Here is a 17,291-nt window from a genome sequence, read left to right on the forward strand (position 1 = left end):
CTAGAGGCTTATTAACTCGGCCTGTGACATCACTTGCACCAGACTTCACTCCATCAGGGATGTCTACAAGAGGCATGTCTTAAGAAAGCAGCTTCTATCCTCCAACACCCCCAGCATCCAGGCCATGACCTCTTCACTCTGATACCACTGGGAACAAAACGAGCACTTGGTGGCAGAAGGACAGCTTCTTCCCTGCTGCCATCAGATTCCTGAATGATCAATGAATCAAAGACACTACCTTGATTTTTTTGTGCATTATTTTAATTTATTTTTGGTAAAGTGATTTATATGAATGTTTCCACTTTGATGATGTCTCAAAACTACAAATTTTATGACTTGTTCTTGACAATAGGATGGGAAGGGTTGGAAGAAAATTTGTTACTTGCAGTTAATATTGAAATAAGAACAGTTGAAACAATGGAAGATTAAATGAAAAGTCTGTTTTGATTCTATAAGCTGACAAAAGCCAAGCAAATTTGGTTTAATTTAAAATAGGTTAGTTATGCAACTTGTAAGAGATTTAAATATTAATAATTATATACAAGTTGAATTTCAAGTACAAGTATGATTGATGGAATGTGATGACCTTTTCTCTTGCATTGGTATGAGATATCAATTGAATGCATAATACCATACACGTTATCTAAAATTCACTTTGCAACCCCTCCTCCACTCTACCCTCCCATTCCCCCTCCTCTTTTAAGTAATATTTAGCAGAATAGTAAACAATTTTCTATCACTTTTATATACAATTAAATAGAGAAAAATATTTCTGTATCTGATATTGCTTACTATGGTCTGGTCAGACATTATCTGCTTTACATCCCCATTGAAGAATGTGACTTTGATGGTCTTCCCATCAGCGCTGACTTCTTTCCGCGTACCATTACAAAAAATGATTATGTGACGTCCACTTCTCAACACTTGCTCCACCTATCAAACAAGTTACTCTAGTGAGAAAAATTTAACAAGAACAAGAAATAACAATGGAGAACTGTAAAGAAAAACTGATGATAAATAGCTCTTAAAATATTCTGGCTTTCCAACTTCAAACACAGAATACCACTATCCAAAAAATGTGAGTTCCATTGACTGAACACATACTTATCGTTAAATCTAAAGACTGGTTAGTACTGGATCGTTCATTATAAAGCAGAGTTTGATGTTAATAACATCCTAAGAATTAATCAAATTAATTAAATGAAATTAATGAATACACCAAGTGTTCAGGCAATAAAGAGGCAAAATTGTACATCAAATGTTTGAAAATGTATTAAATCCAATCTCTTGACCCAGTGTATATACACTTTAAAACCTGTTTAAGCTCTTATCTAAAGTATATATACATCTATTAAACATTTTGTAGGTATCGATGACAAGTTCATGTATGTTTGGTCTTGAAAGTGGTATTGAGCCACCATTTTGAACAGTTTCAATTGTGAAAGTACTCTCAGTGCTTTTGGATGAAGAAATTATGACATATTTGCAAGATAATCACTAAGAGCAGAATTTAGTCAGTGGTGGTCCATTTTCAATCCTCTAAATGGGAGATAATGTTTGAGAGATGTAGCCAAGAAACTTTGTAAATTACTATCGCGCATTTTGTGGCTAGTACATACAGCAGGCATGATGAGCCTAACGTTGTGAATACTTAGTGATGAATTACATGCACATCAGTAGTTGCTTTGAATGGATAATGAACTGTTGAATTTAGAGTTATAGCTATACTAATACAGGCAAGTATTCCAATTCACTGCAAAGATGGTGGAATGGATTTGGAATTCCTTGGCACAGGAATAATCCACATCTGCTCCAGTTTCTGTAGTTGGTAAAGTTTGAGCAATGTTGACGTCAAAGTAATTGTGAGATTCAGCAATGAGAATCAAAAGGTTTAGGAGAGTTAGCACTTTACTGATATTATTGCAACTTGCATGGAATGTTTTCAGAAGACTTGTGAATGCATTTGAGCATTCAGTATCAAGGTGTTTGTTGAATGTTGATGATTTTCCTTCCACAAACACTCAAATGTTTGGGTCACATACTGTCCTGAGAATTTGTTCTGCTACTGTTGTGATGAGGTTGGAACTATTTAATTTTATGAATAGACCATAGATCTTGCAGTATTTTGATATAATCAGTTGATATTAGGAGTGTTCAACTCTCGTGGTACCATCTTTCCTGATTTATGTAACAGCAAAAAAATCCTGCATGCAACTTCACCCAGCTAGCTTCTCATTTTTTAGATATTCTTGTTACTGCAAGAATACTTTTCTACATTAATCATCGAACCTGATGGCAGGATTGTTTCAATAATATATTCCTGTTGCTGATGGCGCCAAATGGAATATGAATTTATCCCATTCTTATGTAATACTATCAACGTATTTAGTAGTTCTTCCTCACGTAACCAGGTCTATCTGCAACAGAGACTGCCAAGATGGAGGTTTATTTCTTCACGTTTTGTCACACAGTCTGCAACCATTTCAAAACTTGATCACTAGTTTGTTGTGTTACAGACCATTGATAATTGTTTCAACTTGTATCTCTAGAATACTCCCATCCATTAAAGACATCTCTATGAAGATTTCCAGTTGGCTGTGGGATGAATTAACAGTGTGTGTTACTTGCTCCATCTTACTTTTCATTTTTCCTTCACTTTTAACTTCCTTTTTTTTTACAACCAAAGTGTTCTGTACATTTCATTATCAGCCTCTCTCACCAAAAATTGCTTTATAATGTCTACAAGAGCTGGCACTACTGGGAAAAAAAGAAATGTTGACAAGCTTAACTATGGAGACTATCACAGAATTAATAGAGCATCTTAAACAATTGTTGATGGAAGAATTTAAAAGCAAGTTTAAAAACAGCTTGGGCCAGATTGAAGTCAAACTTGAACAGATTTGTTCAGCAGGTCAAGAACCCAGTTAGTGGTTGTCATCTATTGAATTGAACTTGAACAAATTGAGTGACCGTTGTAAAGAATTAGAAGATATAAGCTCCAGTCTTAACTAACATTAACTAACATTAATTCAAAGTTAATGATGAGAGTCATTGATCTGGAAAGCAGGAGCAGAAGGCAAAATATACGTATTTTGGGCCTGCCTGAGTCTACTGAAAGTGGGCAACTTACAAAATTTTTTTGGGATCTGCTCTGCATCGTGTTTGGGAGAGATTTCTTTGCATCAACACCTGACGTTGATAGAGCCCACCATCCTTAGCACCCAAGCCAACTGTGGGTCAGAAGCCGCGATCTGTCATTCTCAGATTACATTGTTACCAAACTAAGGATCCTTTGATGCGTGAAGCCCGACGAAGAGGGAAGCTTGAATATTGTAGTCAACATATTAGGATCGTTGAGGATTACTGCCCTGAGGTAATGAATCAATGTGCTAAATATAAAGAGGTCATGTCGGAACTGTATCATTGGGATTTTAAACCTTCATTAAGATATCTTGCTCGACTCAGCATAACACTTTCTAATGATCATAAGTGGTTCATTTCAGTGGATGAAGATCAGAAATATATTGATGATCTTTCTTTTACATCACGCCCTATGTAAACTGTTATTTCATGACTGAGGCTGGTTAATTATTCTCATTTGCTATACCAAGGTTCATTGGATATAGATTGGTTGCTTTAATATATGGAGTGATCAATCCATTTTGATTGCAGTTTTGTATGGGTTTCTCTGATATTGAGTTCATTCAGTTATTTAAGTTTTTTATAAGAATATTGGAAATTATACTTTCATTATATACATTTTTTTATTTAGCAAAAATAATTAGTAAAGATGGAAAACAATGTTGCTACTTATTACGCTTTTTTAATTGCAAGAGAAATTGTAAATGGTTTTTTCTTGTTTTTTGCTGAAGACTAAACATAATTTTGTTCTAATTACAAGTGCAGAGAATATTTACATTTGAAGCCTAGGAGGTTAAGATAAAATGCTTACCAGGAAGGTACTTGGTTACACTTTATCTATGAGGGGCCTATTGCTGATTTTTTTTCAACAGCTTTCTGGATTTGAGATACAAGGGTTAGGGAGGTAGAGAAATGTTTTTCTAACATTGCTATGGCACTGGAAACTTTGGTAAACACTGGCATTCCACAGCTTATCTTCAGTTTTGTTTTGGTTTCATGTTTTTACTGCAAGGCAGATAATTGGGACTTGAATAAATGTGTTTCAATAAATCTACACTATTAGTTATTAATAATGGCTAATCGATTCAAATTTGTTAGTTGGAATGGATTGAACCATCTGATTAAAAGATAAAAAAGTATTCTCACATATCAAACAGCTTAAAACCGCAGGTGCTTCCTTACATCTAATGTCCTGGTTTAAGGGACAACACTTTCAATCTACTTTTCAAACTAAAAGCTAAGGGGGTTCAATACTTATTTTATATTTGTGCCCTACCGCTTCAATTTTTACTCTCAATTGGCAAAGGGGCAAGCATTAAGGATGTCCCCCAAGTCTAATATTTTTATTTACTTTTGCTATGATATTATGGATGCCATGCACTATGTTGATTTGTGTAATTTCTTGTTTACATTTTGCAATCTATATAAAAAATGTACCGGCTTTGTTTTCTTATGTATAAAAATCAATAAAAATATTTTAAAAAGAAATGACATCTCTGTGAAGTGCTATCTCAAGAAGGCGGCCAACATCACAAAGGACTTCCATCACCCTGGACACAACCTCTTTATGCTGCTACTTTCAGGAAGTTACAGTAGCCTGAAGACCAGCAGCTTTAAATTCAAGAACAGTTTTTTCTCCCCACAATAATGATCAGGCTCTTTAATCTTCCCATTCTTACCTCATCTCGAAACCAGGGATGGCCAAACCATGGCTCTTTGAGGCTAATGGAAATATATTGGCTAAGAAAGGAATCGTGCAAGTTGGTGTTCACAAAGGTAGTTATAGTGCGTGTGGCTTACGATCATGTGATTGTGGCATGTGTGGCTGTAATCTAGGCTGCCACCCCTCTGGAGCTCCTGATGCCCCAACCATGCTCTCACCTAGGTCCCAGACATCTGCCCATTTGAGCTCCCGATGCCCTGAACAGACTTACCAGTACAGGTATGTATATGTGTACTTTTTGATTATTGAAACTAATACAAATGAGTTTAAAAACTACATATGAATAAATATTACATAGATGTATTTCTTAATATTTATGTATCTTTTGTTGCATATTTTGTATCTAATCTTTTTTCATGTCTTGCTGCTCTCATACATCTGAAGTTTATCATATGTGGCTCTTACGTTAAGCAAGTTTGGCCACTCCTTCTCTAAATTATTCCTGTACCACAAAATGTCATATCTGCACTATTGAAATACCACTTTTTTTCTTTCACTAATTGTAACTGAATATTTCATCTTTTCTATTTATTAGTTTCTTCAAAACAGGGTAATTTAATGTTTTTGTTTTAAATACAAATGTACATGTTTGACTGCAACAAGGAAGAATTCACGTGCATATACTTGTGAGTGTGACAAACTCATCAGATCAGCATCTTGCCCATGTCTGACCCAATATCATGAGACTTCTTAAGGTCTAGGATCAATGTTGATGACTCCTAGCCCACTCTCTCCTTTATGTGCCATCACCTCAGGATTTTGTTATAATGGCACATTCCCAAGGATCATGTGGTTGAAAATGTCCAGATTTGACTGCCAGGCTTTGCTCAACTGACTTCTAGGGCTGCTCTCGCTATTTAAGTACTCCCAGATATTCAGGGAAAGATTTTGTTTGATTAACTGCACTGTGACTTACCATGGTGAGTAGATCAGTTAGGTTTAGGTAATGAAATCATTGTAATAAATTCTGAGATTTCAGTGCATGATTTTTTAAGAAATAAGGTAATAATGGAATATATCAAAAATTCTATAAATTCTCACCTTTCCATCCAAGTATTTAATCTCCTCTTGAATTTCATCCATAGTCCCGTTGAACTCAAGACACTAACATTTCAGAAAAAACAAACAACTTGTAATACATTTTACTCAACTGAAATCTAGTACAAGGCAAAACCCAATAAATGCACTCCAAGTTAGTGGCAGGGGAGGAAAAGAGAAGTATTTTGCTTTTAACTTAATTGGTAAATTTCCTTGTTAAATACCACCACAATTTTGAGAACATCTCTAATTTTCACAGAATTAAGAAAGTTAACAGCAACTGGACTCTTCCAAGAATTACACAAGCACCAAACAAATCCAGTGCTGCTTTTTTTTTTAAAAACTAATCCTGAAACAAAAAGCTTGCAAGATCTCAACTTTCTCCATTGTTTCTCCCCTGACTCACATTCAACAGTACTTTGGTTTTTCCCCTACTACATCCTCAGCCTTTACCACATATTTCAGCGTACAAGATGATCTAAGATAAGAGGACCCCAACTTCATCCTGAATTTAATGCTTTTATCATACATCAGATGCCCCCCCCAAAAAAAAAATACATGTTGACTGAGCTGTTGGTCATGGCTAGAAGATGGGTGTTATCATGGAGCCTCCAGCAAAACAAAGAAAGTATGAAGCCACTGAAGTGGCCAAGGAATCTACCAACTACTGCTGCAAAGACATTTGACATAACTGAGAGGATGGTAAGAAAGTGGAGAAAGAATTAAGATGTTTTTAATACCAAAGAAACAATGTTTGATGAGAAGAGGAATCATTCATTGGCCAGAGGTAGAAAAATCACGTTCTAGAATGGGTACTTGAGCAGAGGCAAGATTGCTACATAGTCAAGAAATTAAATCAGAGCATGTTTCCTGCAATAGGCAAGGTCAAACACAGAACACAATTGAGATTTAAATAGTGTGGTATTTTTGAGTAGAATTTTAAGGTCCTGTAAGGTATCTGGCCTATAAGACAATCCCCGTTTTTGGTGGGTTTTATTTGGGTGCTTCAAGGATCGTCTTATACATCAAAATATACTGTAATTATTGTTGAAAAGATCTTTCATTTATTTGTGTAATAGTCAAGTTTTTTTGGACTAATTCAGGTCGAATTTGGAGGTGGGGGGGGGTCATACTTTTGACTGCAGTAAGTACCTGTGTCGTTCAGGGTGTCGGGAGCTCAGATGGCCGGGAACAGACGATAAGTCAGAATTCAGGGCATCAAGAGCTCAGATGGGCAGATGTTTGAGGCCAACAATAGGGAGGTAGGGGGTCAATTTTTACATGGGTCATATTGAAAATGTGGTTTTTGGGTGGGGGAGTCAGCTATTACGCAAGTATATATGGTATCTATTACATACAATTCAAAAATTACCAGCACTTTATAGATTGGAGGAGATTGGGACAAGACAAAAAAGTCCCAGACAGATGCAATAAAAAAAAGGAACACTTTAAAAAATCCAAAATACAAAGAAGTAGTGATAAAATTCCTGGGATAAACACTACCTGGAGTAACACAATCTGTTCTGGACCCTTGGAAGAAGTAATTCATCATTATGAGGGAAAAAAGTAATTCTGATAAATCCAAGATACCAACCCAAGATTTATTCCTTCATCTTGAGAAGGTCAAGGCTGATTTGGTTTCCAAAAGATTAAAAGGCATCTCAATGAGAGAAACAATTGCGTTGGTTGATAACAGGTATTGTTTAAACTAGAGCTACATCATTTAAAAGTGAAGATATTAAGCATCTGCACCTGTGGCTAATAGGGAAAACTCTCAATACCACCACAAGCACATTACTTTTTTTTTCCAACTTTAAGCCATGGATCATTTGTATAGACTTAAAGGATCTTTATACAGTTTAGTTAAACTAGACGACTCACTGAGCTAACCAGGATGCAGTACTGGTGTTGTAACAAATTACAGCTCTGCAGAATAATGCCAAGCTGAGTCCCAAAGAAAATTTAAAACAAAAAAGTCTATCTCCTAGGAAAGTGGCACAAGTTGGAAATGTCAGGAAATAGCTAGTGAGCTGTAAAGGAAACGGTATTTCAGAATTGACAGAGGAAGGGAAACTAAATCTGGTGGGTAAATTTGAAAATCAATTATCTACCGTATTTGAATGCGCACATGAAATTTAGCGAAGGGGGAGATGAAAACGGGAATCCATATTCTTTCTCTGACTGAGAGCAAGTATAACCAAAGTAGCTGTGGGTAGTTTGGTGCTTGAAATAGATTTTCCTTGCTACCTTTTCTTCTAAAACAGAAGTTAGAAATGCAGAAAGGTCAAGATCATAAATAAAACAAAAGAACAGAATAGACTATTCATCTCATTGAATCTGCCCCACTATTCAATCATGATCTAATCCATTCTCCCTCTCAGCCCCACTTCACAGCCTTCTCCCCATAACCTTTGATGCTCTGGCTAATCAGGATCCTATCAATCCCTGCCTTAAATACACCCAGATTTACCACCCTCTCGCTAAAGAAATTTAGAACATTGAACAATACAACATAGAAACTGGTCCTTCGGTCCTCATCTGTGCCAAACTATTTTTCTGCCTGCACCCAGACCACATCCCTCCATACTCCTCCCATCCATGTACCTGTCCATTTTTTTCTTAAATGTCAAAATTGATATTTATATAGGTAATGAAGCATATAAGGATAACCGAGGAGGTAGTGGTGGCTGTGTTGAAAAAGATAAAGATGGATAAATCTCCGGGACCGGACAAAATATTCCCAAGGACACTCAGGGAGGCTTGTGGACAGATAGTGGGGCCATTAACAGAGATATTTAGGATGTCACTGGCCAAGGGGGAAGTGCCAAAGGATTGGAGGGTGGCACATGTGGTTCCGCTGTTTAAGAAAGGGTCTAAATGTAAACCTGGGAATTATAGGCCCGTGAGTCTGACGTCTGTGGTGGGCAAGTTGATGGAAAGTGTTCTGAGGGATGGTATTTACAATTATTTGGAGGTACAGGGATTGCTAGTGAGTAATCAGCATGGTTTTGTCAGGGGTAGATCATGCTTGACAAACCTGATTGAGTTTTTCGAGGGGGTTACAAAAAAGGTTGATGAAGGGAAAGCTGTGGATGTTGTCTATTTAGACTTTAGTAAAGCTTTTGACAGTTCCCCACAGGAGGTTAGGAAAAAAGGTGGAGGCATTAGGTATAAATGAGGTAGTGAAATGGATTCAGCAATGGTTGGATGGGAGGTGTCAGAGAGTAGTGGTAGAAAATTGTTTGTCCAATTGGACGCCAGTGACTAGTGGAGTTCCTCAGGGATCGGTCCTCATTCCACTATTGTTTGTTATATATATTAACGATCTGGAAGTAGGGGTGGAGAATTGGATAAGCAAGTTTGCGGATGATATAAAGATTGGTGGTGTTGTGGACAGTGAGGAAGATTACCGTAGATTAAAAGGTGATTTAGGAAGGTTGGAGGTGTGGGCTGAGAAATGGCTGATGGAACTTAATACAGATAAGTGTGAGGTGTTACATTTTGGAAAGGCAAATCTAAATAGGTCATATGCATTAAATGGTAGGCTACTGAGATGTGCAGAGCAACAAATGGATTTAGGAGTTGTGGTAAATAGTACCCTCAAGGCTGATACTCAGGTAGATGATGTGGTGAAGAAGGCATTTGGAATGTTGGCCTTCATAAATCGGAGTACTGAATTCAAGAGTAGGGAGGTTATGATGAAATTGTACAAGGCATCGGAGAGGCCAAATTTGGAGTACTGTGTACAGCTTTGGTCACCAAATTATAGGAAAGATATAAATAAAATAGAGAGAGTGCAGAGAAGGTTCACGAGAATGTTGACAGGATTTCAAGGTTTGAGTTACAGGGAAAGGTTGTGCAGACTGGGGCTTTTTTCTCTGGAGTGTAGAAGATTGAGAGGGGACTTGATAGAGGTGTTTAAGATTTTAAAAGGGACAGAGAGTAAACGTGGATAGGCTTTTTCAATTAAGAGTGGGGGAGATTCAAACTAGAGGGCATGGTTTAAGATTGAAGGGGGAAAATTATAAGGGGAACATGAGGGGAAATTTCTTTACGCAAAGGGTGGTGGCGATGTGGAATGAGCTTCCGACAAACGTTGAGGCGGGATCATTGGTTACATTTAAGGAAAGACTAGATAGTTACATGGATAGGAGAGGACTGGAGGGGTATGGACCGACCGGGTGCTGGTCAGTGGGACTAGGAGGGTGGGGATTTGTTACAGCATGGACTAGTAGGGCTGAACTGGCCTGTTCTGTGCTGTAAGTGGTTATATGGTTAACAGCTCATTCCAAACTCCTATCACTCTACATGAAGACGTTCCCCCTAATATTCCCTTTACCTTTCACCCTCAATCCATGTTTTTAATCTCACCATAACTCTGTGGGGGAAAAAAGTCTGCCAGCATTTACTCTAAACCCATCGTAATTTTGAATACCTGTATCAAATCTCCTCTCATTCTTCTGCGCTCCAGGGAATAACATCTTAACTGCATAACCTTTTCCTTCTAACTCAATTCTTCAAGTCCTATCAACATCCTTGTAAATCATCTCTCTACTTTCAATCTAATTGATATCCTTCCTGTAGTTAGGTGACCAAAATTGCACACATACTCCAATTTTGCTTCACCATAACATCCCAACTCCTATACTCAGTCTTTTGAATTAGGAAAGCTGATATGTCAAAAGCTCTCTTTTCAACCCTATTTACCTGTGACACCACTTTCAGGGAATTAAGCACATATATTCCCAGATCCCTCTGTTCTATTGCATTCCTCAGTGCCCCACTGTATGCCCCATTTTGCTTTGTCCTTCCAAAGTGCAACACCTCACATTTGTCTGCATTAAGTTCTATCTGCCATTTTGCAGGTGGCCCAGATCCCTGAAAGTCTTTCTCATTGTCCACAATCAATAGTGAACCTCGCACCATTCCTTGAGGCACATCACTCGTCACAGGCCTCAAATCACAGGCGATCATCCATTACCACTTCTGGCTTCTTTCAGAAAGTCAACCTCTAATCCAGTTTACTACCTCACCATGAATAGTGAGTAACTGAAAATTCCTGGCTAATTTCAAGTGGGACCTTGTCAAAGGCTTTACTATAGTCCATGTAGACAACATCTTCAACCTTCATGAACATTTGTCCTCCTCAAAAACTCTTAAGATTGGTTAAACACAGCCGACCATGCACAAAGTCATGTTGACTATCCCCAATTAGTCCTGTCTATCCAAATACTTGTATTTCAGATATTTTAGAACACCTTCCAATAATTTGCTCACCACTGATGTCAGGCTCACCAGCCTATAATTACACAGTTTATTTTTACAGCATTTTTTTGGACAACGGAACAACACAAGCTACTCTCTAATCCTCTGGCACCTCACTGGTGGCTAAGCAAATATTAAATATATCAACCAGGGTCCCTGCAACTTCTACTCAACTCCCTCAAGGTCCAATGGTATACTTTGTCAGGCCCTGGGGATTTGTCCACCATTATTTGCTTTAAGACATCTGTTTAAGTTCCATAACCTGTTTGTTGACCTCACTTTCCCTGATTCTGTGCCAGTTTCATGAGTAGATACAGATGCAAAAAAAAAAAACCATTTAAGATCTCCCCCCATCACTTTTGGCTCCATACTTAGATGAACACTCAGATGGTGACAAAGCACCAATTTTGTCCTTTCCTTTTTGTTTTTAATATACCTGTGGAAGCCCTTAGGATTTTCCATCACCTTGTTTGCCGAAGCATCCTCGTATTTTTTTTAGCCTTCCTGACTTTTTTTTGTTTTTTCTTGCATTTTTTTTTATACTGAAGTACCTCATTTGCTCCTTGTTGCACCTTCTGTGCACCTCTTCTTAACCAAATTCCCACTATCCCTCGAAAACCAAGATTCCCTATGCCTTCAATCCTGATAGAAACATACAAACTCTCTTCACTCAAATTTCACCTTTGATGGCCTCCCACTGCCAGAAAACAACCTGTCCCAATCCATGCTTTCTCAATCCTCTCATTTGCTAAATATATGGCCTTTCACCAATTGAGAAACTCAACTGGAGGACCAGAATAGTCTCATCCATAAATATCTTGAAACTAATGATATGATCACTGGACTCAAAGTATTCCCCAACACACACTTCTATCACCTGTCCTGTCTCATTCCATTAATGGAGATCCATTACTGCCCTCTCTTTAGTTGGTACCTTGATATATTGATTTAGAAAACTTTCCTGAATATTTTTGACAAAATACAACTCAACTAGCCTTTTTACAGTATGGGACTCCCAGTCAACATGTGGAAAGTTAAGTCACCTACTATCACAAGTTCCTGCAGCTGACTGCTAGTTCTCTGCAAATTTTCTGCTCCAATTCTCACTGACTTTTTGGTGGTCGATTATAAGTCCTATAAATGTGGCCATCTCTGTCTCATTCCTCAGTTCCACCTATGCAGTCTCTGCTGATGAGCCCTCTAGTCCTTCCTGTCTGAGCACTGATGTGACTAGCAATGCCATCCTTCACCCTTCCATCTCTCCCTCTCTATTGCATCTGAACCAGCAGAACCCTGAGGCATTGAGCTGGCCACAATGTCATAATTCTACATGCCAATCCGCTCTCAAAGCTCATCCGCCTTTCCTATAATACTCCTTGCATTGAAAGACACCCTAGAACATTAAAAATGCAATACTTGAGAAACTCAGCAGGCCAAACAGAATATTTTATGAAGCAAAAAAAATTGCATAACCAACATTTCAGACATGAGCCCTTATCAAGGTTGTTTATGTATCATATCCTCAACATCATATCCTTGCTCTTGTATTCTATTCCTTTTGAAAGGAATGCCAGCATTGCATTTGCTTTTTTCACAGCCGTCTCAAAGTGCAAGTTTACCTTCAGGGTATCTTGCACGAGGACTCCCAAGTACCTTTGTATCTTTTCTGGAGAGGGCTGGAGTTCCCCTACTGGCCACTACTCCATCACGTGACTCCTCCAAGTACCTTTGTATCTGAGAATTTTTAGTTTTATCCCATTTGGAAAATAGTCTGCCTATTTATTTTTTCTACCCGTGCATGAACAGATGTATATTTTCTAATATTTTATTTAATTTGCTGCAGAAGTCACAGAACAGATTACATAAAAGTGAGAAAAGTGTGGAGACTAGCAGCAATTAAAGAAATTTGAAGTAAAAAAAATGCTGGAGAAAATCATGTGAGGTGTCTATGAAAAAAGGGATGATGTTTCTCATTGAAGATTAATATAATCAGATCAAAAGAAAGCTAATAAGAGCATCTGTGAACAAGTGAGAAGGCAATGGGTGGAACGAAGAGAAGACCTGCGATCGGGTAGAATAATGTAGCCATTACCATAAATGGAAAGTTAAGCTTATTTGTCTGTGTAATGCATTGCTAATGTTGTGAAGTCAGTGTGATGTACAGTCTGGTATACTGGACAAAATGCAATAGATAGTAGGCTGAATGTCTGTATAACAGGGAAGAAGGAAAAATAAAATCAGACCCACGAGCTGCAGGAAAATTGGGGTGCTCGTGGTCCATCGTAATGCTCCTACAGCCCTGGCCAACTTAGGATAATTTAAGATTTAACTCAGGATTCTTAAGTTCTAATAGTTTTGTCCAACAATATCAGGTTTGAATTACTTCTTTTTCCTTAAAATTATCAAAGATACCCAAAAGAATAATTACCAGAGAAACACAAAAGCTGCAAGTACTGGAATCTTGAGCAGACAAATAATTGCTGGAGAAACCAGGACAAGCAGCATCCATGGGTAGAAATAGTCAACATTTTGAGTGTGAAATCTTTATCAAGACTAAGAGTAGATGAAATTACATAGATAAAAGTGGGGAAAGAAGCTGCAGGAGGAGTCCACTGATGGTCATGTATAGGACAGAAGGTGTGAGAGGTGGAGAGACAGGAAGAGGAAAAGGTTTGGGAAAGTTAAGAAGAGAAAAATTAAGTACAGGAGTAAGTAAAGAAGTGATGGCAACAGTGGAATAAAATGGGAGTTTGGGTTACCTAAAATTAGAAAAATCAACACCATGCATTTTGGTTTAGGTCTGGAGGAATATGATTTGTTGTTCAAGTTTATGTTTAACGTTATCCTAATAATGGATGAAGCCAAGGACAGGCATGTCACACTGTAGGGATAGTTTGGGGAGTTAAAATGGTTGACTACAGGAAGCTCAAGTTTAGACCCACAATAGACACCCACATAGGTGTTTGGCAAAGCAGTCACCCAATCTCCATTTGGCCACACCAAGTACAAGCATGACCTCATCTCGAAGTTCTGTTTGTAGCCCTGAATGGAGGTGAAGAAGGATACGTAGGAGCAGGTTTGGCAGCATCTGGAAGTGGAAAGTGAGAACCAGAAGGACTCTTTCTTTGTTCTGCCTTGGGGGTGGTGGGTTAAGGACAGAAGCACAAGAAATAGAGATACTGGTGAGGGGTTTATAAATAACAATAAGGGGAATTAATAGTTATTAAAGAAAGAGAACATTTTGGATGTGCTGGAGTGGAAAGCCTCATCCTGAGAACAGATGCAGCAGAAATTACAAGAAAGGAATGGTATCCTTACAAAGGAAAGGATGGGAGAAGGTATAATCCAGAGATTATAGTAGATTGTTATCCTCTTAGAGACAGAGAGGTGTCAAAAATGGTCCAGGTAAATTTAAGGGCAAGATGGGAGTTGGCAGTGAATTTAATAATGTTAAGTTCTGCATGGGTATAAGAAGCAACTCCAGTGCAGTCACTGATGTAAAAGAAAAGATGGTGTGTGTTACCAGAAAAGGATTGAACCAGAAATTATTCCACATACCTGACAAAGGCAGGTGGAGGTGGTGCCCATACACATATCCATAGCTACACCCTGATCTGGAAGAAGTGGAAGGAGTCAAAGGAGAAGTAGTTAAGTACGAGGTAAAGTTCCGACAAACAGAGAAGAGTTGATGAGGACTGATCAGCTCTGTGTTCAAGAAAGAAGCAAAGGACCATGGGGAATGGATGTGTAAAGGGAGTGTGAAGCACATCCATCATGAAGATTAGGTGGTGGGAACTAAATTGGAGTTCAAAGATGTGGAGAATGCAAGGGTGTCCCAGATGTAGGGAAAGGGATTCAATCAGGAAGACAAGATGGTGTTGACATTCAAGGAGATAAGTTCAGTGGGTCAGGAGTAGGCAGAAACAATGGGTCAACCAGGCATTTCTGTTTGTGAATTTTGGGTAGATGGGATTGGAGAACTACAAGGTTGGAGGTGGTGGCAGGGTGATCCTTTGAAGTTATGAGGTTAGTGATAGTCTGGGAAATGATATCCAAATGAGAATGGGTTGCATCTTTGGCTAAAGTTAGATGCAAGGTGTCAGGGAACTGGCGATTGTTCTTCGTGATGTCGAGGGCAAAACGCCAGACCACAACCACACCTCTCTTGCCTGCGGGTTTGATGGTGAATTTAGGGTCACTGAGAGACGACTGAAGAGCATCGTGTTCAGGATGGGGGTAGGGAATAAAAAGAGGTTAGTGGGTAAAAAGAGTTAGAGTGGGTAAGTAGGGCAGAGAAATCCAAGTAGTTAATATCTCAGCAATTGGCGATCAACAGGTCAAGAGCAGAAAAATCTTGGAATCTCTGGAGGGAGTGTCCAAGAGGAAGAGTACTGTTGGAGATGGCTAAAGGGGTCATTTTTGGGGGGGGGTGTCAACATTCCTTGTCAAAATAAGCAAAGAGAAGTCAGCAGGAGGAACATCACGTCAAGTATAGAATTTGAGGCGTGGGCATGAAGATACAAAAAGTGAGACACTTTTGGACAGTTCAGCAGAGAGTGGAGGCAGAAGGGACAATAAAGGCACTAATTAAAGCAAGGATCAGGCGAGTTCAGAGGACCATGCGGGAAGGAAAGGTCATGGAAGATGGGTAGGGGAAGGTGTAGAGGTGAGTCGAGAAATGTGAAACTGGGGAGGTTTGTAAAAGGCAAATCTGAGAGTCAACGATGGAAGGACAATAGGCTTCGTTTAGTCAGTGAGGTGGGGTATTGATTGCAAATCAAGTTATAGGAGAAGCTGCTGGAGGAACAATGTGTCAGGCAGCATCCATGAAAAGGAATAGACAGTTGATGTTTCAGCTGAAATCCCTTCATCAGAAATGCAAGAACTGGGTGAACACCCAAGTAAAAGGATGCAGGGGGTGGGGAAGGGAAGGAGCACACTCTGGTAGGCGATGGGTGAATACTGGTGAGAGGAGAAAGAAAGGAGTGAACAGGTGATAAAGAGAAAGAGAAAACAGGGTGAGAAAGACACACAGAGGAGGAAGAAAGGCAAGTGGGTGTGAGGTTTGGGGAGGAGGAGGAGGAATGGAGCCAGAGAGATTTGAAAAGGAAGCTGCCAGAAATTGCAGCTCAATAATGATGCCAGCTGGTTGAAGACTGCCATGGTAGAATTTGAGGTACAGTTCCTCCAACTTAGGTGTACTGGGCCGTGGACAGACACGTCAGTGTGGGAAGGGTAAGTGGAGTTGAAGTAGTTGGCGACACTGGGAGACACTTAATTTTGCAGCAGACAGACTAGGGATCCCCAAATGAAGCAATCCCCCAATCTGCGTCCAATTTTCCCGAGGTAGAGGAGGCTGCACTGGGAGCGTCAGATGCAGTAAAAGACCCCTCCATATTCACAGGTAAAGTGTTGCCTCACTTGGAATAGTGAGGCCTCGTATAGCTTTTTTTTGCCGTTTTTTAAATCCCTCTTGTACTGCATGAAGATAGTGGCGCTACCAGAGGCACTTCAGCGGCAGCGCTGCTACTGGTGCAGAACCACGGAGAGGGAGGAACGGAGATGAAGTGCTTCCTCGGGGTCCAGCCACCCAATCAACTGCCGTCAGCTCATGACAGGATTTGAACAGCCCATTGAGGGAGCTGATGGTGGCATTTATTTGAAATCCCACAACCTCAGGGTTTGCTATTAATCGGCAGCAGCCACGAAGGGAAGCGGAGGACCGGAGCAGGACACCAAAAAACAGGAAGACCAACCCCCATCTGAGAAGGAGAAGCAGAAGAGACAACCCATGGGACTGTGACCATGGAGATGGACAGTGGGGGCTGCTGGCGACTCGAGTTGAGGAACACAAAGAAGCTGGAGACTGCTGTCGGGAGACTTGCGCCAGGCTGCAGGCTGGTGGAAACTGGTTCAAACTGGCCAAAGGGGAACAAGGTATCAGAACTGGGATGTGAGGAGGTGCTGAGGACGCCGAAGGGTCCCTGACTGTGTCGGAGGTTCGGATCTAAAGCACGGGTTGCCAATGGTTTGGATTGGAATCTGGGTATCTGCGGAGGCTGCAGAAGCGCTGGAGGCGAACCTATAGACTCTCAGTGACTTTGGGGGGAAACTCTCTTTTGCT

General features: G+C 39.6%; 1 protein-coding gene across 6 annotated transcripts in view; it reads right to left on the minus strand.

The window, feature by feature from the left end:
- The window catches only part of cpap (centrosome assembly and centriole elongation protein), a 106,154-nt gene that overhangs the window by 6,098 nt on the left and 82,765 nt on the right, over window positions 1-17,291 (minus strand). For all 6 annotated transcript variants that reach the window (XM_069891330.1, XM_069891324.1, XM_069891327.1 and 3 more), the window contains 2 exons: window positions 5,906-5,968; window positions 793-933 (listed from right to left, as the gene is read on the minus strand). In XM_069891330.1, coding sequence (XP_069747431.1) covers window positions 793-933; window positions 5,906-5,968 — 204 coding nt within the window. The remainder of the gene's footprint in view (window positions 1-792; window positions 934-5,905; window positions 5,969-17,291) is intronic.

Source organism: Narcine bancroftii, chromosome 7, assembly GCF_036971445.1.
Source record: "Narcine bancroftii isolate sNarBan1 chromosome 7, sNarBan1.hap1, whole genome shotgun sequence".
Lineage (NCBI taxonomy): Eukaryota > Metazoa > Chordata > Chondrichthyes > Torpediniformes > Narcinidae > Narcine > Narcine bancroftii.